This window comes from Felis catus, chromosome A1 (genome assembly GCF_018350175.1).
Source record: "Felis catus isolate Fca126 chromosome A1, F.catus_Fca126_mat1.0, whole genome shotgun sequence".
NCBI lineage: Eukaryota > Metazoa > Chordata > Mammalia > Carnivora > Felidae > Felis > Felis catus.
Window position 1 is genome coordinate 18,964,874 of NC_058368.1, and position 24,560 is coordinate 18,989,433.

General features: G+C 40.8%; 2 protein-coding genes across 6 annotated transcripts in view; one reads left to right on the plus strand and one right to left on the minus strand.

Annotated features, from left to right (window-relative positions):
• Positions 1–18,461, minus strand: part of MRPS31 (mitochondrial ribosomal protein S31) — a 63,318-nt gene extending 44,857 nt beyond the window's left edge. For 4 of the 5 annotated variants that reach the window (XM_019825811.3, XM_019825799.3, XM_019825795.3 and 1 more), the window contains exons 1-5: positions 18,240–18,460; positions 13,141–13,425; positions 5,612–5,770; positions 4,476–4,616; positions 1,466–1,545 (exon numbers count right to left, since the gene is read on the minus strand). In XM_019825811.3, coding sequence (XP_019681370.1) covers positions 1,466–1,545; positions 4,476–4,616; positions 5,612–5,770; positions 13,141–13,425; positions 18,240–18,364 — 790 coding nt within the window. In that variant the 5' untranslated portion in view covers positions 18,365–18,460. Of the gene's footprint in view, positions 1–1,465; positions 1,546–4,475; positions 4,617–5,611; positions 5,771–13,140; positions 13,426–18,239 lie in introns of all 5 variants that reach the window. The other variant, XM_006927255.4, reaches the window with a different exon arrangement.
• A 2,086-nt stretch (positions 18,462–20,547) lies between these two features.
• SLC25A15 (solute carrier family 25 member 15) overlaps positions 20,548–24,560 on the plus strand; it is a 62,329-nt gene continuing 58,316 nt past the window's right edge. Inside the window, exon 1 of the mRNA XM_045052431.1 lies at positions 20,548–20,572. The gene's annotated coding sequence lies outside the window, so the exon portion shown is untranslated. The remainder of the gene's footprint in view (positions 20,573–24,560) is intronic.

A 24,560-nucleotide genomic window follows, 5' to 3' on the forward strand; every position in this document is an offset into this window, starting at 1 on the left:
TCTGGTTGTTCATTAGGTGGACAACAGTGACTGCCCTGACAGTAAATTCCCTTTAAAAAAGAAAAAAAATGTTTATTTATTTGAGAGACAGCAAGCTCAAACAATGCAGTTTTCACATAAGAGAAAGGAGGTTGTTCTCTTAGCTTTCTTTTCAGTTTTAAATGAACAAACACTGATTGATTAATGTAAATATCATATTAAAATTAGATAAAGTGATCTCAAATCACTTGAGTTTTCCTCTATGGATAGATATTATATAGCTCAATTTGTTCAAAAAAAAGCATTTACAATTTAACATAACTAATTCCTATGATCTGTAAGCCACTTGGCTAGGTGCTGCTGGGTATACAAAAGTCAGTGAAACCTAGGCCCCAACATCTAAAGGTTTATTGAATATTGGGAAAAATCAGATGTTTATATAAGTAAGTGATAGATTAAATGAGACACTGGAGGCTGGCCTCAGAACTTAAAAATCAATTATAAAATTATTTCTGTGAAGTCCCAAAAGCTAACTTAGAACCTTTGGAAATGAAAGTCACTTGTAAGCTGAAAACCATTTGCATTGAATTTTCTCATCTATTTTAAGTTATCACTAAACCATATTTAATGTCAAGCAAGAGGACGTCTCGTATCTCTTTGAATTAGACTTCAAATGATGAATTTGAAGGATTTGACTTCTTACCCAAAGAAGAAAGGGGGAAGAATAAAGAACAAGGACTAACTATGTATTAAGAAAAAAACATGAGACTGCTAAATAGATCTCCTGAATGCTCTTCTTCCCAGCTCCAAAACAGTCTCCAAATCACCTCACTAAGTCACTTCTACAAATGCTATCTCCTCTTCTGGACAGCAAGCTGCTCTAGGGCCGAAGCCGGAGTTTAGCTTTTGTAACAGCACAGCTGCAAATGGTAGGTGATCATTAATGTTCTAACCCAAATCAGCAGCCAACTGATAGCTCTGGATTCAGGAAGCTGATAGGAGTTACCTCCCGCTGTCTCATAGCATGCGACATTTCAAGGGACACATCTGACCAAGACTGGCAATGTCAACAACTACGTTCATAAGCAGGACCCAGGTCAATGACAGGATGGCTTATTAAAATACTTGACATTATGTAATCAAAACGTGAAGGATGTTGTTGAAAGATGGAATGTTTGTATGCTTGAGAAACAGTGTTGTTCTTTTTTTTATGTTTATTTTTTTTTTTTAGAGAGTGAGCGAGAGCACGCATGCATGGAAGAGAGAAAGGGGGGGAGAGAGGGGGAGAGAGGGGGAGAGAGAGAGAGAGAGAGAGAGAGAGAGAGAGAGAGAGAGAGTCCCAAGTAGGCTCTGTGCTGTTAGCACAGAGCTTGATGTGGTGCTTCATCTTGCAAACTGAGAAATCATGACCTAAGCCAAAACCAAGACTTGAACTCTTAACTTATTAACACCCCAGCACCCCCCAATTGTGTTGTTCTTAACAAACCTGTTTCGGGTGCCTTTTCAGTAACGGCCTTAAGGTCAAAAATATTAAGTCTCTTCCCCTTGAGTATATTTTTCCTAAGGCTGGAAAAGAAAAAACAATTTAAGTTAATATTTTTATACACTGCCAACAAAAAATTCTTTAGAAAAAGAAAATTGTATATGAAATACTCAATGTAGAAGTTTAAAAATATTCCACTGACTCACACCCAGACATTTTAACTAAATTTCTGCATCTTTAGAACTGACAACGAAAAACCGGAACAAATGCACTTGAAGTTTTGCATCATGATACAATAAAGCGGGTTAAGTAGTTTAATGTCTAAAACAGCTAATTGAAAAGATTAGTTTGAATTGCCATAATTTTTACGTGATCCATTTCATATTAAGGTTTTAGAAAACTCAACATTAGACAGCTATTAAAATATGCTAAATTAAAAGTTGTTGAAGTCAACATTTGTCTCAGTTTAAGGGCAGAAAACACTGCATGTTTAATTACAAACTATAATTATAAAAGATGGCACAGATAAATCAAAACATTCCCACTTATAAAGCAATCATTCTGTAATTTTAACATAATGATTAACTTTCTTTATATAACATTTTTAATTAACTATTGAAATTAATGTCAGAGAGTTAACAGATAACTTTTCCTTGTATATTTTAATCAACCGCTTCATGTATCACCTTACATTCATACTTACATAAATTTACTGGCAGATTAAAAGCCAGTTTAAAAAATGGACAGTTACTTTTAAAATAATTTTGAATACTTTTCTGGATCACATTACTTTTTTCTACAATATCACACTAACTGAAAAAATGCAAATACCATATTAAAATTAGATAAAGTGATCTCAAATCACTTCAGGTTTTTGCTAGCAGGTCCCCAAGTATTTTAAACAAAGGTATTTATGCTCCAGAACCATCCTCAGGGCTTGCATTCTTCTCTGCACCCAGCAGTCCCCAACTTTGCATCAGGTCAGCAGGATGATGGATTAAGGTGACTCATGGTAAAGAGGGAATGATCTGGTAAAGTATGGAATTTTAGAAGGTACTAAAGGGGAAAGGAAGGGAACAGACGTTTTCATTGCATCTACTATATAGAGTCTGCACATCCCTTTCCTATTTCTCAAGAAAGCCATTTAAGTTAGCATCTCCTAGATGAGGAAACAGACCAACGAGGCTATGCAAGTTGCCGCAGTTCCGGGATTAGTCTAGCACAGTGCCAAGACTCTGAGGTATGCTAGGGCCAGTGCTCTGTGCCTCACACTTCTCTGTTCTCTTACTGAAGGAATCAGCCCAGGGCATATTAATGGTGGATTGTCTCAGGCTGTCCCAGGACAGAGCAGGGAGAACAACTTGGTGTCTTACCACTGCTTTCCCTAACTCTAGAGTCCTTCAGTCAGTTTTTTAATATAGCCATTATATGCACATAAACCCCGGTCCTACTTTTTTAGCTACTCCCTTCCCACTTTCTAATTTTTCTTTTAAGATTTTACTTAAAAAAAATTTTTTTTTTTAATGTTTATTTTTGGGAGAGAGAGAGAGAGAGAGAGAGAGCAGGGGAGGGACAGAGAGAGAGGGAGAGACGCAGAATCTGAAGCAGGCTCCAGGCTCTGAGCTGTCAGCACAGAGCCCTACATGGGGTTCAAACCCATGAACCATGAGATCATGACCTGAATCCAAGTCGGACACTTAACTGACTGAGCCACCTAGGTGCCCCTGTAAGATTTTACTTTTAAGTAATCTCTACACCCAACTCGAGGCTTGAACTCACGACCCCCAGATCAAGAGTCACAAGCTCTACTGACCGAGCCAGTCATGTGCCCGCCACCTTCTAGTTTTTAATGACAGCTAATATCATTAAGAATCAAATTATGATATAGCATTCTGACATAATTGCATGGAATCATGAAATCATTTCAACAAAGAATGATTCAAACAAGACTGAAATTAAATATTCTTTTTTAAAGTAAGTTCTATACCCAACGTGGGGTTTGAACTCATGACCCCAGATCAAGAATTGCATGCTCTACTGACTGAGCCAGCCAGGCGCCCCTGAAATTAAATATTCTTGAGGAATCTTAAGTAAAACTCCAAGTACTCATTCTATTTTATCTAATAATATGTCATAGGTATAAAATCACTTTAAATTAGTAATTCAAATAATTTCCCAAAGTCATTGTAACCTCTTGAACTTCCTTTGTTAACTGCTGACCATCTTTTACAATTTTCCTGTACAAATTCATAGTTTAACTTCTGAAAAGAGCTAACTCAAGTTGCTGGAATTATAATTAAAAGAAAATCCACGGAATACATAACACATCAAAAATACTCCACTGTAGGCACCTCCTCCTACAAAGATCAGTTAGTTTTTGTCACAGCGTGCTATAAATATCTGGTTCCCTGTCCCCAACTTTCACTTTATGGGCTTGAAGGAGAGAAAGCAGAAACTTTATGTGAATACAGACAGCTTTGTATTATAAAATAATTATGTAAAACATGGCTTAGCATCTTGAAGTCTGCAAATTACCAAATTCAAATTGCCACAAATATCTGCCACTTTCAGATATTATAATGGATCTTCCTTTCTTTCTTTTTTTGATGATGGCTTATTTCTCTAAGATATGAATAATGATAATTATATAGAGAAATATAGAGGTTATATGAATATACATTGTTATGTATGAATCAGAATGAAAAATAATGCTTCTCACAAAATGTTCATTTGTTCAGCATTAAATCAGCTCCACTTATCCTAAATCAGGAGACCTCTATTCATCGTGGGTAAATGGGAGAAAGGGCCCAACTTGATTAATGGTATAGAAAAGCATAAGACTGCTAAACCCAGAACACCTTTTCCTCTGTAAGACATGGTACCCGCAGAGTGAGAAAACAGATATAATTTCATCTATAATGCTCAAACACCTTTCAGCAATAAACAGGCACAGAATAAAGTAAACCTACAGAGAAACAAACAAAACCAAAGAGACTGCAAAGAGCCTGAATACCTTTTTTTAAGATCATTGGTCTTCTTCTGGCCCACGTAATCGTTAGATCCTTCATCAAACTGAATTTGATGCACTGGTCTTGTACTAACTCTAGCTGTGGAAGATTTGGCAATTTTCATATCTGATATTATGTTACTGACACTGAAATAAGAAAAAGGTCAGTGTATTAGAAATTTTAGCTACAGAACAGTAAAAAACTTTCTTACACATGAGATTCATATCACTTTGTTTATACTTCACTTCTATGCAGTAATATAGCATTAAATGTTACGTTTAAATGAAAGATTTTTTTTAAGTTTATTTATTTATTGGGGGGGGGGGCGGCAGAGAGAGAGAGGGAGAGAGAGAATCCCAAGCAGGCTCCACACTGCCAGCGCAGAGCCCAATGTGGGGCTCGAACCCATGAACCGGGAGATCATGACTCGAGCTGAAATGAAGAGTCAGGTGCTTAACCGACTGAGCCACTCAGGCACCCCTTAAATGAAAGATTACATGTCACACACACATTATTAACATTCACACTCCACAGACCACCAAGATTAATGTTTCCTTCTGAAACCTAACTTTTGAAGGTGTTCTTCAGAAATGTGAATTTAAAACATGAATTAAAAGTGTTGTTTATTTAAAAAAAAAGTGTCACTAACGAAAAAGTATCAAACATTTGAAGCTGTATATCGACTTCAAACAGGGCATCAAGTATGAGACGAGAGGATGGATGGGAAGGTGTCAGCTAAACGTAGGGATAAGAGCAAATACTGAAGGAAACAGGCCTGAAGACGATCGCACTCTGCACACGACCAACAGATTATTTAACGGAAAAAATGAATCTTCTCAGAGAAACTGTCTTATTCTGTATTTGTTTTTAATAACATTACCGAATGTACAGTTTCTTTTTTAGGAGCAAGAAATTGTATAACTTGGCAGAAGAAAACTTTAACCATCCCATTGATCTTTTACAAACTGCAATCTTACTTCAGATCATTTTTAAAAAACCTAATTACTAATATTCCACTTAAGAGAAATATTTTATATAAAATATAAATGTATGAATATAATTGCGTATTACTCACCACTCACATGAAAACAGCCTATTTTGAGAAACCAGCATTACTGACAGAACTATTTGATCCACTAACCTAATTTTAGCTCTTTCTCCATCCTTCTGTGCCTTTGAGACTTCCTCGTGCTGCTGGAGCTGCCTGAGCAGCTCTGACTTGGTCATCTGCTTGTCAAACGGGAGAACATCTGCAACAGCAGCTGCGGCTGCTACCAACTCAGGACTCAGGGACTTGGTTCTGACAAAGAAAAGGAAACGCAAGTGAGAAAAAAAGGAGGCATTACTTACTATGCCATTTGTTTAGTGGGAAGTAAAATGATTTTTTTCCAGAGAAAACTTTTCTGGCATTCAAAAAAATGTCAGGGGCGCCTGGGTGGCTCAGTCGGTTAAGCGTCCGACTTCAGCTCAGGTCATGATCTCATGGTTCGTGAGTTCGAGCCCCGCATCGGGCTCTGTGCTGACAGCTCAGAGCCTGGACCCTGCTTCGGATTCTGTGTCTCCCTCTCTCTCTCTGCCCCTCCCCCACTCGTGCTGTCTCTCTGTGTCTCTCTCTCTCAAAAATAAATAAGAACATTAAAACAAAATCAATTTCTGGGGCACCTGGGTGGCTCAGGCGGTTGAACGTCTGACTTCGGCTCAGGTCATGATCCCACAGTTTGTGAGTTCAAGTCCCACATCGGTCTCTGATCCTCTGCCGCCCTCTCACTCTGCCCCTACCCTGCTTGTGCGCTCTTTTTCTTAAAAATAAAACATTAAAAAAAATCAATTTCTGACAAAATCGAGAATTTGTAAATACTAGGTGTTAGTTTTATATAAACTTTAAAATGTTGAAAGCTGAAGTTACTGGATACTTGTTGAAGCACAAGTAAGGAAAAGAAAAATAAAAGGGGGAGGGGGAGGGATCAGCCTTAATTATAATTTGCTGGATTTTTATTTTATTATTTATTATTTTTTAAAAAAATTTTTTAATGTTTTATTTATTTTTGAGACAGAGAGAGACAGAGTATGAATGGGGGAGGGGCAGAGAGAGAGGGAGACACAGAGTCCGAAGCAGGCTCCAGGCTCTGAGCTGTCAGCACAGAGCCCGACATGGGGCTCAAACCCACGGACCATGAGATCATGACCTGAGCCCAAGTCGGACGCTCAACCGACTGAGCCACCCAGGCGCCCCTATTTATTATTTTTTTAAATGTTTATTTTTGAGAGAGTGTGCACAACTGGGGAAGTGGCAGAGAGAGAAGGGGACAGAGGATCCAAAGCAGGCTTCGTGCTGACAGCAGCAAGCCCATGATAATCATGACCTGAGCTGAAGTTGGATGCTCAACCGACTGAGCCACCCACGTGCCCCAATTTATGGATTTTTAAATTAGGCGCCAATTTACTTCAGAAACTATACTGCAAGAAAATATTAACATAGCTAAACCTATTCGCACATCATGGTAAGTTCATATGATGGAATAGTTCAACTCACACCTACAACGTGAATGAAACAATGAAAAGTTACATTAAGAAAAAAAAGAGTATGCATTGTACAATTCCATTTACACCAAGTTCTAGAATATGCAAAATTAACCTAAGGTGAAAAAAGTCAGAGTAGTGGTTGTCTCAGGACAGAAGTCTACTGACGGAAAGACAGAAATGAGAAATGCTCTGCATCTGATAAGCACATGGACATATGCATTTGCTGGAATCCTACAGCTAAGATGTGTACACTTCAAAGTATGTAAACTTTACCTGAAAAAAAAAACCCAAAAACAAAGCCCAGAAATCATCGTTATCATCTAGCAGGAGACGCAAAGTAGGTGAACACACAGATGACACAAGAATGGCAAAATGATTACTAAAGCTGCGTAACAGGTAGGTACACTTTGTGTATGTCGTGTAGTTTAGGTACAAGTTTATTACATTTTGTTTCAAGTTTTCCGGAAGAAAAAGCTAAAAAAAACCAAAATGCTACTCTTTAGTAAATTAGGGTAAATTAATAGAAAACTGTGTTAGACATAAAAGGAAATTGTCTACATTATTTACATATTAACTAAGAATTGCCATCTCAATGAGTGGGATTCAAGTTAACGTTTTACTATACTTGACTTTCTATATAAAAATCTGCTGTCTAATATGCAAATCAAAGTTCCTAAATCCCTGAGGTTGTTGGATAAGATTTAAGGACTTCATCTACCAAGATAGGAGAGATCTAGAATCTGACGGCCAAGGAAGAAAAATAGAATAAAAGAGGGACTATTACAATTAGTTAAAAAGAAATGAGCTACTTTCAAAACTGTTGCCAGTGAATAAGGTTTGAATTTCACTCCAAATCATTTTTTCTATTTTTATTTATTTTTTAAAGCTTATTTATTTTGAGAGCAAGAGTGTGAGTGGGGGAGGGGCGGGGGGGGGGAGAGGGGGAGAGAGAGAGAGAGAATCCCAAGCCCGATGCGGGGCTTGATTTCACAACCATGAGATCATGACCTGAGACAAAATCAAGAGTTGGACACTTAACCGACCGAGACACCCAGGTGCCCCTCAACACAGATTTTAAAAAGGTAATGAGACCTTGTTAAAATGTCTCTTAAAAATCTATTCTATCCTATAACTCAGACTATTTCATGAAAACATACTTTATACCCTTCTATACTCCCTAGAGTTCTTTAATATGAACTATACAGCATACACAATTTCAGAAAAGAAATTCTAGTAAGGGGAAGGATACTACTGAGTGGACACAAATCACCGTAACTTTTGGCAATTTGATGACATACATTGAAAGTCTAAAATACACCCCAATCCTTTTACCCACCAGTTCCACTTCCAGGAGTATTTGTCTAAAGAAAATAAGCAGGTACACATAGAATTGGAGGGATCCTGCACACTCCAAATGCAAGGCCCAAGCAGTTCCAGCCCCTGTGCCTGACAGGCAAAGCATTTCTCAGATATCTGCATTGCTTTATCTATAACTTTATTTCAGGTCTTTGCTCAATCATTATTCTTCCATGATCCCTTTTTAAAAAATAGCACCTCTCTAACCGATCACTCTTATTTTTCCTCATGTTTCATCACCTAATGTACTATGTGTCTGTGTGTGGCGTAAAAACATCCTCTTCCGCCCCCTGACTCTTCCCCCTTTTGTAAGGAATAGAGACTTGTTTTGTTCAGTGTTCTACCTCCATCCCTTTGGACAGTGCCTGAGCTCTAATGGCAATCTAAAGTTGCTGAATGAATGAATGACGTTAATCATAGCATTATTTTGTACTAATGGAAAACTAGAAATAACCTAAATTTCTACTAGTGGATTCATTAATTAATAAGTAGCTGAATCCTTCTTACTGGTAGTTGCTTGGTTGAGAGAAAGTTACAGTAGGAGCTAGAAACTGTGGTCACTGCTGTTCTCCCCAGGGTTCTTACTAGTTCCACAACACATTCAGACTCACGAGACCTTGGCCTTGCACCGGCTCTCACTAGCGCCAAGTGGGGCGGACACAGCTACCTCTGCCTACGCTGCAGAGATGCTGCGGCCAAGCTTTGGGATGGTTTGTTATGCTGCAACACTTAACTGGAACACATTTTGGTGCCTGGAAGTTGGGTGCTACTGTAACAAAAAACCTAAAATGTATGGAGGAGGTTTGGGTATTGGGCAGTGGGTAGAAACTGGAAAGACCTTGAGGCAAGTATTGATGAGAACTTAGGGCCTCAAAGAGACTTAGAGCCTGAAGGCTCTCAAAGCCACTGTGAGGGAGAGCTTTAGGAAAATCAACATTACTGGAAGCTACAGAAAAGGGGACTTCTGTTCAGCAGCATTGTTGCTTCTAGTAAGGTGGGAAACAGGAAACACACTCAATGAACTGGATGAGCCAGTCTAAGGAGACTTCCAGTGTTGAACCTTAGTTGCAGATGGTAAAATGTGGGAAGAGATAAGGAAGAACCGTTCCATATAAAGGAGCCAAGACTTGCAGGTATCCAAAAGAAAACATTTCTCATTCTCAGCCCCTCCAGACAGCAAACAATGCTAAAATTTAAAATGGTTTCTGAACAGGGGCGCCTGGGTGGCTCAGTTGGTTGAGCATCTGACTCGATTTCGGCTCCGGTCATGAGATGGAGTGCCGTGCTGGGCTACGTACGTATGTAGAGCCTGCTTAAGAGTCTCTCTCCCTCTGCCCCTCCCCCACTGGCTCAAGCTCCTGCACTCTTTCTCTCTGAAAAAAAAAAAAAAAAAATGGTTTCTGAACAGAAATCAAATTCAGTGCAGTGTCAGGAAAACTATAGGCATGACTGCAAAACCCTCTGTTAAGATCTTACAAAGATTATTTTTTTGAAGATTTTATTTTTAAGTAACCTCTACACCCAACCTGGGGCTTGAGCTCACAACCCCAAGATCAAGAGTTTCATGCTCCACCGAATGAGTCAGCCAGGCACCCCAAGATTTAAAATGCTGCCTCAGAGAGTCTTTCAAACAAACAGGAATTCTAAGAAACTTATGGGTTTGGTCCCACAGCCTTGCACAGGGAGCTAGCTCAATGTAGAATACGATCTTGGTTCCCAAACTATGCCCTAAGGAACCCTGGAGCACTACAAGGAAATACAGCAATCTGTCAGTGACTGAACTACTAAGGCAAGGTAGTCCTGGTTTTAACACCAGACTACCGCATGTCTTTTGTTGACATCATCTTTGTGAAGATGGGTTTTCTGGCAGTTGCTATGATAAAAAGCAAGTACCCTTCAAAAGTCAATATGAAACAGGAAATGAGAGTGGCAGTGTCCAATCTGATTCCAAGGCTACATCATAAAAACAATACAAATTCCTCCTGGCTCCCTTTCTCTTGGGACACTCGCCCTAGGAACCCAGCCGCCATGCAGTGAGGAAGCCCAGGCCACACAGAGAGGCCACAGGTAGGTGTTTCCGGTAACAGTCCTGGCTTAGGTCTCAGCTAACAGCCAGCTTCAACTGTCAGAGCAATGAATGAGCAAACCTTCAGATGATTCCAGCCTCTGGACTTGCAAGTCTTCTGAGTAAGGACAGCACGGAACAGAGATTACCCTTCTCCACTGTGCTCTGCCCACACTGCTGACCCACAGAATCCATCAGCATAAAAAAATGGTTGTTTTATGCCACTAAATTTTGGGGCAACTGTTATGCAGCCACACTAACTCTATCAATGGGGGTTCAGTATATAATACAAATAAAAAAACTAAAAAACAGGCCATGCATAGAGCAATGACAGTCATCATGAATCAAAGATGATTTACCCAATTCTGTGCAACTGGGATCCCTTAAAAAAAAAAAAAAAGAGTGGTGAACAAAATCATTAAAAGATACATTAAAATTTTTTTATTAAGTAAACTCTATATCCAATGTGGGGCTTGAACTCATGACTCTGAGATCAAGAGTCGCATGCTCTACCAACTGGGCCAGCCAGGCACCCTAAAAGATTCATTTTTAAAAACTCAAAACAAATAGGTCTCATTCACCAATCTTTTGATGTAGGACCAAAGCCTCTTTGAATAGAAGTTTCAACATATATCTTTTATATATACACTGCACCCATAGTACATCCTCCAAGAGTTCCAATTCTGATTTCTTTAAAGCAGAAACATGCAGCAAGAACTTAAAAATGCTTACAAAGCAGTCTGAATGCAGAATTTTCTTACATTTTTCTACTTGTCTCATTCATACCTAATTGGAAAGGAATTTTTAAAATTTCCTTTCCTGAGTCTTTGCAAAACATTCAGCTCATTTTAACCATTTCCATAACAGATAATTAAATTGTATAATTATAAAAAAAGCAAAATGGGTCACAAACAGGTCTGCAAGCTTAAAAAAAACTCTTGGTAAGTATTTTTATATATGTGTGTCTGTATTTTTTTTTTTTTTTTTTTTTGGGACAGAGAGAGACAGAGCATGAACGGGGGAGGGGCAGAGAGAGAAGGAGACACAGAATCGGAAACAGGCTCCAGGTTCCGAGCCATCAGCCCAGAGCCTGACGCGGGGCTCGAACTCACGGACCGCGAGATCGTGACCTGGCTGAAGTCGGATGCTTAACTGACTGTGCCACCCAGGCGCCCCTGTGTGTGTCTGTATTGTCTAATTCTATGTACTTAAAAAAAATTTGGGGGGGGGAGGGGCACCTGGGTGGCTCAGTTAACCATCTGACTTTGGCTCAGGTCCTGATTTCGCAGTTTGAGTTCAAGCCCTGTGTCGGGCTCTGTGCTGACAGCTCAGAGCCTGAAGCCTGCCTCGGATTCTGTGTCTCCCCCACTCTCTACCCCTCCCCTGCTCACACTCTGTCTCTGTCTCTCTCTCTCAAAAATAAACATTAAACAAAATTTAATAACAAAAAAAATTTTTTTTGATTTTTATTTGAGAAGGAGAGAGTGTGTGTGTGTGCACGTGCAGGGCAGAGGAGTGGAGGGAGAGGGGGAGCGGTGGGGGGGAAGAGGGGAAGAGAGACAGAAAGGGAGAGAGGGAGAGAGAGAGAATGTATCTTAAGCAGCCTCCAAGCTCAGCACAGAGCCTGATGTGGAGCTCAATCCCATGACCCTGGGATCCTGACCTGAGCCGAAATCAAGAGTTGGATGCTCAACCGAGTCACCCAGGCACCCCTAATTCCATATACTTTTATGTAGTGTTTTTGTTTTATTTTGTTTCTAAAAGGGAGGAAGAGGATGGGGTACCTGGCTGGCTCGGTAGAGCATCTGACTCTTGACCTCAGGGTTATGGGTTCAAGTCCCATGTTAGGTGTAGAGATTACTTAAAAAAAGTAAAGAGAAGGAGGTAGCTTTGATGGCCACTCATTTTTTGAACTAGCTTTTCTCCTACCACCCAATTATGCTTTCCAGAGGTAGTTTTGATACAATATGATACAATATAGAGACAAGAAGTTTCATGAAAGTATTAAGTCGTTCTGGAAGATAGGAATCTACATTATCTGTTGATTCTGCTAAGAGAAGTCAGAGATGGGGATCTTCAAGCCACATACCTTATTACTTGATTGATGTAAGAAACACCATTATTTGTCTATCATTAAAACAAAACACTGTCATTGAAACCACAACACAATGCTAAGATATTACTGATTGCACTTAGAATCAATGAAGTATAATACTCTTTTGACAAGCACAAATAATTACATGTTAAGGAAATCATGTAAGTAGAGAACACTGATAATTACTGGTCAAAGGAAATCATATACAACAGTTGTAATCAACATGCTTACATTCTATCCTAGCTGGAATTTTTTAAATGGAAATTTCAAAGAAACAAGTCCTTTAGAGACACGAAGCTACTTCCAAATCAGGATATAAACAATTTGGTAATTAACAGTTTAAAGAGGCAATTAAGTGACAGTTAATAACACTGATGAATATGTAAAAGAATATGTGGAATTCTCAATTAGATCTCTACTTTTTCCTCTCTAGATTGTATGCACATGTCCCCTTCCTATTTAAATACAGAAGGGTAATAGTATCTTTCAAGTAAGTATTAAAGTCTCCATGTTTACAAACTGATAATCTTCATGCAGTATCTCCCAGATCCTCTAATTTAAAATTCCTTTCTAAAAGAAAAAGGAGTTTCAAAAAGTACTTTCAACACAGTTGAAATTCCATTCAATTTACCTCTTTTTTGGGGCATCTTCCGGAACTTTGTGAAGCCTGCCAGTTGTAGCCTCTATACTCTTAAGTTGTCTTCTATTGGGTGGCCTTGTTGTTTGTACTTTGGCTGTGCTTAATTCAACTCGCATGCCCTTAATAATACCTAACAAGTCTTTTTTTGTGTTCTCCTTCACACTCTCTTGGGTCTCTGTTTCCTTGGAAATATCACGTGTTGGAGCAGACTGCTCATCTTTCTTGTTACAGATCACGTTGTTCGTGCCAAAATATCGGTGGACTTCATTTTTTGTTCTAGAAAGATGTATTAAAGAAAAAAATGAAAAATACAATGAAAAATAATAAAGTGACTCAAAAGCACTGCTTCTGTTTTAAAATTTTCCAATTCGAACCCTTCCCTTTTGCTTTTTATTATTATTGTCAGCAACCATAATGAAGCAATTTTAACATTTATTGAATACAGAATATGTGCCTAGTCTGGTGCAACATATTTTATGTGCATTTTCTCATACCCACATCAACTCCATAAGGCAAGTATTATCCCCATTCTGCAGATAAGGAAACTGGAAACCAGAGAAGTGAAGCGATTTACCCAAGGTCATGTAGCTTAAAGCTCACTAAGACCTAAGACATGCTGGTGAGTCACAAATGGGTCACAGATGTGCTGAGACACTGATTGATCAACTTGTCCTTGGGATAGCTGAGGGAGGCCTGGGCTGCTGGTGCACTTAACTGTTGCCTCCCTCCATTTACCTCAGGGTTTGATACAAAGATCATTTTCTATTTGCTCCATGACATTAAAAAAGGTCGCAACTTTCTGATCCGCTCTTGGCAGCGGAACGACCGCCGAGCTGCAGATTTTTGTGAAAACCCTTACGGGGAAGACCATCACTCTCCAGGCTGATCCCTCAAAAAGAAGACAAAACAGAACGGCCAAGATCCAGGATAAGGGAGGAATTCCTCTTGATCAGTGGAGACCGATCTCCACTGGCGGGCAACTGGAAGATGGATATACCGGGCCTGTCACAACATTCCAAAGGAGTCTACCCTTGATCTTGTGTTAAGACTTCATGGCGGTGTTAAGAAAAGAAGTCTTCTACCACTCCCAGAAGAATAAGTATAAGAGAAAGAAGGTTAAGGCAGCTGTCCTGAAATACTATTAAGTGGACGAAAATGGCAAATCAGTTGCCTTTGTCAGGAATGCCCTTCAGATGAATGTGGTGCTGGAGTTTTAATGGCTAGCCACTTTGACAGATATTGTGACATATGCTGTCTGACCTATTGCTTCAACAAATCAAAAACAAGTAATTGTTTACAGGTTAACAAAAGACAGGAACTAACATTTAAAAAAAAAAAGGTTGCAAAACACTGACAGGGTTAGTAAATTTCAATTTATTATTCTCAAACCCCAAACTGACTGACTGCCATGTCCTTAACATGATATAATAATACCTCTTTGAAAGCTATAAACATTTCTATTAACAAAGAAAGGTTACTTTCTTTAAAAAACATGTCTGGATAGGGGCTCCTGGGTGGCTCAGTTGGTTAAGCAGTCCACCTCTGGATTTCAGCTGAGGTTATGATCTCCCTTGCATTGGGCTCCACAATGCAGAAGTGTGCTTGGGATTCTCTCGTTCCCTGTCTGCACCCCTCCCCCTCTCCACTCCCTTCCCACATGTGTGTTCTCTCTCTCTCTCTCAAGAATAAATAATTGTTTAAAAATAAAATAAAAAAATAAAAGGGGCGCCTGGGTGGCTCAGTCAATTAAGTGGCCGAGTATTGATTTTGGCTCAGGTCATGATCTCATGGTTGTTGAGTTCGAGCCCCACATCAGGCTCCACACTGCAGTGTGAAGCCTACTTGGGATTCTCTGTCCCTCCCATTTTCTCTCTGTCTCTCTCTCTCTCAAAATAAGTAAAATAAACTTAAAAAATAAAAAAACAAAAGCCATGTCTGGGTATTATTCTAATCTGATTAACTTTCTCCCTGAGCTACGTGTCAATTAAACAATCACCATTTGTAAACTAAGCTAAAATGGAACAAAAAAAGGATATTCAGTGGCTACTTTCTGCTTTCTTCATTAGATACATTTGTGAAAAAGAACAACACAAATGATTACATCTATTTCAAATTCATGCAAAAGATTTGCCAAATCTAAGTAACCCAAATAGCTAATTTTATTTTGTGATGTTAAAAACCTTTTGATACTTGATACTGAAGAACTTTAAAAACTAATCAATGTGTTAGATTAAGAGAGTATAACGTATGAAAAGTCATTCATTAAACACAATGAGCATCTACTTTGTGTCGAGCGCTACCCTACACACTGGTGATACATTAGTAAATAAGAATTTCATGGTCCCTATCTTTATGAAGATAACAGGTTAGAACACTGTTTCTCAAACTTCAATATGCTTAAGAGTTACCTAAGTGACTTTTAAAAAACAGGTTCTGTGGTCCAACCAAGGAATTGATTCAGTAGCTTTGAAGAGGGACTCAGAGTTTGCATTTCTAACAAGTTTCAAGTAACGCTGATGCTGCCCATCAGAGGACCACGTTGAAGGAGCTATGCTACGTATGTCATTTAATCCTTACAATCTTATAGGACCAGTTTTACTATTTGTATTATAGAAGAAGAAACTGTATTATAGAAGAAGAACTTAACATTCAAAGATGTTAAATCAGTGGCTCTTAACCTTTAGGGATCATATGAATTACACAGGGAGCTTATTTAAAACATATTCCTGAGATTCTTAGTTGCTAAGTTTGGAATGGGGCCCAAGGACATGCCTGCATTTAACCAAGATGCCAGGCGATTCTGATATAACTCATCTCAAGACCCTACATCAGACCCTGGGTTACTTATTATACCAAGTTCTCAAAGCTAGCAAACGCGAGTACCAGGCTAGGGACCTTTTAATGAAAGACAAAATGGCTACTTCCAAAAATGCGGAACCAAATTATCTGATCTGCTTATAAAAATTTCAGAGGTGGGCGCCTGGCTGGCTCAGCTGGTGAAGCATGCAACTCTTGATCTCAGAGTCGTGAGTTCAAGCCCCACGTTGGGCACAAAGCCTCTTTTATATATGTGTGTGTGTGTATACACACACACACACACACACACACACACACAAATACATGCATGTATGCCAGAGGCTCAGGTGCGTGGGTGGCTCAGTCAGTTAAGCGTCCGACTCTTGATTTTGGCTTAGGTCATGATCTCAGGAGTTCATGAGATCGAGCCCCACGTCAGCTCAGAGCTGACAGCACAGAGCCTGCTTGGGATTCTCTCTCTCCCTCTCTCTCTCTGCCCCTTTCCCGCTCCCATGATGCTCTCTCTCTCTCAAAATAAATAAATTAAAAAAAAATGACAGAGGCTATCAAATCAGGCACTTAACAACTAGAATGCAAAACCAGGCACATAACTAGCATCCTCATAATCAGTACACAGGACCTTCATCATAATATCATTCACCATGTGGTACAATTCAATTTAGGAAAATGCTCTATTATTTTGTATGTACAAGTTAAATTAACATTAAAGGTGTTATAACAGAAAGGTGTCAATCAGGAGAATGAATTTCACATATAACCTCCCTCCTTCAATGTTTCCTTCCAAGGCTGTTACAAGGCTACAGAAAGTAATCTGTGTTTATTGCAGGAAACTCAGGTACAGGCAGTTAACTTCATAACACTAAAATAATAAAACTCCAGTCGTAACCTCCCACTTGGGCTTGTTTCTGCTGAGAGCCTCCATCTCCTCAGCACTTCATTTAAGAAACAAAAAAGTTTTTTAAGTTTATTTGTTTATTTTGAGAGAGACAGAGACAGCGCAAGTGGGGGAGGGCAGAGACAGAGGGAGAGAGAGAATCCCGAGCAGGCTTCGTGCTGCCAGCACAGAGCCCAATGCGGGCGAAGCGTGAGATCATGACCCGAGCTGAAACCAAGAGTCAGTCGCTTAACCGACTGTGCCACGTGGGCACCCCTCCATAGCACTTCAAATCCAACACATCCAAATCCACGTTCAAGAGTCCCCTCTCCTACTGACTTTCCATTTTTCACCCTTCTGTACCGAAGGGGCTCCTTCCCATAATAGATATTTTGTATTTTCAAAACCGTGACGTATTTTAAAAAGCCTTCTCAAAGCTGCTCCTCATTCTTCTGTTAACATTAATGGTACCCTACTCCTCCAAGGCAGCCAGCTGAAATCTTTTCACTACCTTACCCTTATTTCCTCATATGTCACATCATATCAATTCTACCTGTGCAATTTTTCTCCTCCATCCAGCTGTTACTTCCCATCCCCGCTGCTACCAACTTGCTTAGAGCTGCACTTAACCAGACTGGCCCCAAATCGTTCTGCAGGGACTATAATGCAGTAAAATTAAGTTTTCATAATGATGTGAGTTCTCAGAGAAGAAATACCAACATAAAGTATGCATAACTACCCTTTGTTGCCTGGCTAGCTCCAACCCTTAGCTCCCCTCCACAGTTTATCAGATTTCTTTTCCAGAAAGGATATTCTGAACCTTTCTTTCCTACAATGGTTAGCTGTCCCGACTTGCTCACCCAGCGATTACTTTATTAAAGCAGTCTGTGTTACCTACACCATCTCAGCTTTACTCCACTGTACTTGAATTGCCTGCCTGGTGGAATCATAAGCTCCGTGATGGCAGGATCGTTTTTATTCGGGACTTAACAACAGTATTGGTACATTGTGAATACTTTCAATAATGAACCACAGGATAAATGGAGGCTGGAATGAGACCATTATACTCTTGGCAAGTAATAAAATAAAATAAGACAACTTTACTTCTGGAGGCTGGATTGAATGAGGGGAGAAGTGGCAAGAGGTACGAGGCGCGGTACGTAGTAGAGAGCACAGGACAGACCATGCACGTATCCGTAGCTCTGTTTCTCACTCACATATGACCTTGGGCAAGTCATTTTACCTTTCTGGGATTTCCCTTTCCTCAGATGTAAAGCAACGGCTTTTAGGACCTCGCGGGTAGTAACATCGACCCCAGGAGAAAGGTCACTGAATACACCGGCGGGAGGCCAGGGGTTGCCTGAAGACCTGCGGGGCCCACAGCGCCGAAATGCGGTACCTGACCGTTCCGTGCGGAGCACCGAGTCGCACAATCGCAGCCGCCGGTGCCTCTGAGCCTCCAGGGCACAAAGGGAAGGGGGAGAGGAGGCGAAGAGGTATGATCGCGGAGACTCTTGGAAACATCGCCAAGAAGCAAACACAATCGCACACACAACGGAGTGGCGGGTCCCTCTGCTAAACACATCCCTCGCCCTCTCTTCCGTTCCCCAGCCTGGCCCGTTCCTTCTCTTCCGGTTCCGGTGGGCAACAGGGGCGGGTAACTGCGTTCCGGACTCGCCCGCGGGCGGCCACGTTGCGTGCGCTGCTTCCAGGCGATTCTAGTCGAGGAGGTAAAATCGATGCCTGAGTTCAGCTAAGATACGCTGGTTGAGGCAGGACCCAGATGGAGGAGGGAGGGTGGGGGGGGGGGAGGGAGTTACTGTGCAAATGCTACTTTGGGGGCCAGTAAAAGGAGGCGGAGAACTAACCTTACTGGGCGGTTTTGGGGGAGAGGATCCACAGCGTTCATCACATTCTCTAGATGATCTGTAGCCACCAAGGTTAAAAAAGAAAAATTACCATAGGACACGCTGCCCGATAAATTAGTATTTCTTTTCAGGCACTGTTCTTGATGTAGAGTCAAGCACGTGAGACATACATGTTTCGTCTTTTCAAAAATGGTTTTACGTATAGAAATCTGCAAGAGAAAGGCTTGACTTTTTCCTGCCCTTCGTGAAGGCAGTGAACAGTGGATGAGCGGTGATCAAACTTGGAAGTGCGTGAGCATAAACCCTCTGGGAAGATGCCAGCTAATAGGTCACATGGGAACTTCTGGCTTAATGTTTATCATTTTTTTCAATTAAAAAATTTTTAATGTTTATATTTGAGAGAGAGAGAGAGAGCATAAGCAGGGGAGGGGAGAGAGAGAGGGAGACACAGAATCTGAAGCAGGCTCCAGGTTCTGAGCTGTCAGCACAGAGCCAGATGCGGGGCTCCAGCTGTGAGATTGTGACTTAAGCCGAAGTTGGAGGCTTAACCGACTGAGCCACCCACGTGTCCATATTTTTTTAATTAAAAATTTATATTTTATTTTACTTTTGAGAGGGAGGATCAGGGAGAGAATCTTAAGGAGGCTCTGCACCGTCAACGCAGACCCGCAACCAGGGTCTTAAATTCACAAGCCCGTGAGATCATGACCTGAGCTGAAACCAAGAGTCGGTGGCTCAACTGGCTGAACCATCTAGGTGCCCCTATTTATTTATGTTGAGAAAGATAGAGAGAGAGCAAGCTTGTGCACACACTTGAGGGGCATGGAGAGAGAGAGAGGGAGGGAGAATCCTAAGCAGGCTTTGGGCTGCCAGTGCTATGGGTGCTGAGCCCAACTCAGAGCTGGAACCCAGGAACCTGTGAGATCATGACCTGAGCTGAAATTAAGAATCAGAAGCTTGGGGCGCCTGGGTGGCGCAGTCGGTTAAGCATCCGACTTCAGCCAGGTCACGATCTCGCGGTCCGTGAGTTCGAGCCCCGCGTCAGGCTCTGGGCTGATGGCCCAGAGCCTGGAACCTGTTCCCGATTCTGTGTCTCCCTGTCTCCCTCTCTCTCTGCCCCTCCCCCGTTCATGCTGTGTCTCTCTCTGTCCCAAAAATAAATAAACATTGAAAAAAAAATTAAAAAAAAAAAAAAAGAATCAGAAGCTTAACCAGCTGGGCCACCCAGGCACCCAGGAACCTCTAGCTTAGAGTTACACATGGGCAGTTGAATGCTGACACTATCTTTTCCCCCACAACTTCAAAAAAAAATCAAGATTGGTGGCAAATTTTTTTGTAATCTGAAATACAGAAGAGTGCACAAGTCATAAACATGTTGAGGAAAATGTGCTTAATGAATTATCTCAGAATGAATTTGCCCGTGTGAACCACCACCCAGATCAAGACATAGAATATTACCAAGAGAGTATACTTAATTTGATATCACTTGATATCTGGTTGAAAATCCATTCATGAGTGTAATAGTCCATTAAAATCACATTAAACTTTTTTTAAGTGTTTATTTATTTTTGAGAGGCGGGGGAGGGGCAGAAAGAGGGAGACAGAATCCAAAGCAGGCTTCAGGCTCTGAGCTGTCAGCACAGAGTCTGATTCGGGGCTCCAACTCATGAATCGGGAGATCATGGCCTAAGCCAAAGTTGGGCGTTTAACCGACTGAGCCACCCAGCGACCCCCAAATCACATTAAATAGTTACTTTATCCTTTTTCCAATTTCTTATAATAACCCTAGCTTTTTTTTTTTTTTTCTTTTAAGGTTGACAAAGGGGACTGAAACCGCCATCTCAGATTCACAGCTTCTCTGGAGGTATATCCTGTCCCAATTATCCTGATCCTAGTCAACTCTACTGCACTATCCGTCCTGTACATTCCTTAACCTCCTTCATTGGGGCAGATAGGCTGTGACCTATATGAGAGTACCGGGCTGAAGGTCACAAGCAGGGATTGAAATTCAGCCTTGCTCAACTCTGACTCCTTCAACTGTCACTTTCCAAAAGAGGCCTTCTTTGACTTCTGTAGCCTCCTGTGCCATCCAGTCACACTCTCTGGCAGGGATTACTGCTGTCTACCAGTCCCCATTTGCTTCTTCCTCTGGAGCTTTAGCTCAACACATGGCCACAGCAGAGACTACATTTCCCAGACTCCCTTGCAGGCAGGTATGTCTGCATCTAATCAATAGAATGTGGGTAGAGGTGATGTGCCCTTAAAAATGGGCACAAATTCCCCACAACCTTTTTCTCCTTCCTCCTACTTGGAATATAGGCCAGATGATAGGAGCTGAAGCAGCTAGGGGATGGAGAGATGAAGGATTTCGGAGATGAGGATGACAGCCATCCTACCTCTGTCCTTACCCACCTCCTCCAGACATTCACAAACAAAGGGGAGGGGGGAACCACTTCCATGTTATTCAAATGTATTTTTGAGTTTCTTTGTGGCAAGTAGTCTAGATTGTACCTTATCTAAGGTACCCTCTATGTCAAAACCTTGTTTCATTTTCTACAGAGTATCAGTAAGTGAAATTTATCCCATATTTATATGCTTAAATGCTTATTATCTCACTCTGACAGAATGTGTGTTCCATGAAGGAATGGACTTTGTCTTATTCACTGCTGCATTCCCAGTTTCTAGAACCATGCCTGTCATATAATAGATGCTCATATTCGGTGAATAAATAATTTCCAAGTGCAAAGGGAAAAAAAAATGGTGCAGAGAGTTTAAGTAATTTGCCCAACTTTCTGCAGCTAGTCAATGGCAGAGCTAGATTCAAATTCAGAGCCAATTAACTCTGATATTCTTGTTCATTTTGGAATACTTGACAGTTTAGGATTTTACTCACGCATAAAAGTCACGGGGAGGCACTTACTGATACACATTACTGAGTAGCTCAGAAGATCTGAATCTGAGATTCAGCACCCCAGGTGATTCTGGTGCTGGTCTTCAGACAAAACTTTGAGATATGCTGCAATGACCCTATGGCGTATTTAGCTGTTCATAGCTCTGTATACACTTAAAATGCACATAAAGAAAAAGTGTTGTAATTGGTGCAGCATTAAAGCAACAGCCAGATTATTACTTTGCAGGAACATCAGAGTCATTATGCTATGTGAACAGAGTGAGATCAAAGAGACAGCACTATATGATTCCACTTATATAACAATGTGAAGAAGACAAAGTTCTAGGGACAGAAATCAGATCAAAAGTTACCAGGAGTTGCAGCCACTCTGGAGAACAGGATGGAAGTTTCTCAAAAAACCAAAAATAGAACTACCCTGTGATCCAGCAATTGCGCTATTAGGTATTTACTCAAAGGATACAAAAATACAGATTCGAAGGGGTGCGTGCACCCCACTGTTGATAGCAGCAGTATCAGCAGTAGCCCATCTATGTAGAGAGCCCAAATATCCATCGACCGATGAATAGATAAAGAAGATGCAGTGTGTACAATGATAAATAAAGAAGATGCAGTGTGTACAATGATATATTACTCAGCTATCAAAAAGAGTGAAATTGTGTCATTTGCAACGATGTGGATGGAGCTAGAATGTATTATGCTAAGCAAAATAAGTCAATCAGAGAAAGACAAATGCGGTGTGAGTTCACTCCTATGTAGAATTTAAGAAAGAAAACAGATGAACGCACGGGAAGCGGGGGGGGGGGGGGGGAGGAAGAGAAGAGAGAAACAAACCACAAGAGACTCTTAACAGTAGAGAACAAATTAAGGGTTGATGGAGAGAGGTGGTTGGGGGATGGGCTAGATGGGTGATGGGTACTAAGGAAGGCACTTGTGATGAGCACTGAGTGTTGTATGTAAGTGGTGAATCACTGAATTCTACTCCTGAAACCAATACTGCACTGTATGTCAACTAAAATTTAAATCACAAAGAAAAAAATAAAGTAACAATGGTAAAAAAAAAATTACCTCGAGGTGGAGCTGGGAGGAGATGACTGAGTATGACAGAATATGACGGAACCTTTTGAACTTATTGAAATATTATATATCTTGACTCTGGTGGAGGTTGTAGCTTTTCACAGTTACCAAAACTTAAAAACTTGTACACCTAAAATGTGTGAATCTTGCTGTATATAAATGACACCTCAACAAACCTGACTGTAACAAAAAAGGTAATTAAAGCAGTTCTAATTGGCCACAAATTAAGCCACAGGAGAATTTGAGTACGTCCTAAGAAAAAGAAAAATAAACCTATCCTTTGAAGAAAAATATCCTTTGAAGAAAAATAACTTGTGCAAGTGTCCAGAGCAGTCATTTATGAGAGCAACAGAAATGTAGCCTGAAAGTAGAGAATGTTTTCCCTCCTTCTTCTATTCTGGCATTGACTCACCATTTTCTTCTCAGTGCCTCCTTGAAATGCACTTTCTAGAACACTGTACCTTTGGCAAGAGAGAGCAAATCAACTGAAATAGGTCCTGATATACACCAGTGACTTCTTCCTAAATGCCTCATGAAATTCCACACTAATTAACTCAATAAGCCTTCCATGAAAAGAAAAAACAAAATTATTCAATATTTCAATTATCAATTGCTGCATAACAGATCGCCCCAAAAAAGTGGCTTAAAACAACAGTTTAGGGGCGCCTGGGTGGCGCAGTCGGTTAAGCGTCCGACTTCAGCCGGGTCACGATCTCGCGGTCCGTGAGTTCGAGCCCCGCGTCAGGCTCTGGGCTGATGGCTCGGAGCCTGGAGCCTGTTTTCGATTCTGTGTCTCCCTCTCTCTCTGCCCCTCCCCCGTTCATGCTCTGTCTCTCTCTGTCCCAAAAATAAAAAAAAATAAAAAAAATAAAAAAACAACACAACAGTTTATTCTCTCTCACGGTTCTGTGGCTCCCTGGGCTCAGCCGGTGGTTTCTACTTGGGGTCTGTCATGTGGTTGCAGTCAGAGAGCAGCTAGTTTGGATTGGATGTCCCAGATGTTTTTTTTTTTTTTTTAATTTAAATGTTTGTTTGTTTGTTTATTTATTTAGAGAGAGAGCGAGAGAGAGAGTGCAAGGGGGGAGGGGCAGAGAGAGAGGGAGACACAGACTCTGAGCTGTCAGCACAGAGCCAATGCAGGGCTTGAGCTCACAAATCATGAGATTATGACCTGAATTGAAGTCGGATGCTTAACTGAGCCACCCAGGCATCCTTGCCCCAGATGGTTTTTTTTTTTTTTTATTCACATAGCTGATGGTGCAGCTGGGATGGCTGGAAGAAACAGGGCCTGGCTGAGTAATATTCTCTCTGTTTCTCTCTCGCTTGCTCTCTCTCCCCATGGCCTCTGAAGTGTAGCAGAATATGCTACCCTAAAATATGCCACTTCAGTATAAAGATTATCTTGAGCTGTGGACACTTAAGAAGCAAATCCAAGTGGAGCTCTCTACCTTCCCCCTATTTGCCTAAAAACAGGGCATAAATTTGTGAAGGTGTTCCCCCTTCCTTCTCTCCTGGGAAGGACAAAAGTTAATCACTGAATACAACCCTAGACCCTGTCAGCCCAGAGGTGACGCTGAAGAAATCCACATAACTGACTGTACTCACTAGCCCTTATCTTACGTTAGCTCCCTCATGTATTTGCCTTTTTATGATTTGCTGGCCTAGAAAGGCCTAGTCCTTTGCCTTGGTGTTGTCACTTCTCTGAAAGCGTACTGCTGTTTTGTTAACATGCTACCTAAGCCCAAATTCTAACCACACCTTTGAGTTACTCACCTCTGAGGGCTCCCATGTGTATGTGTAGTATACACATTAATAAACTTCTATTTGTTTTTGTCTTCTTAACCTGTCTGTTATCACTCTAATTTAC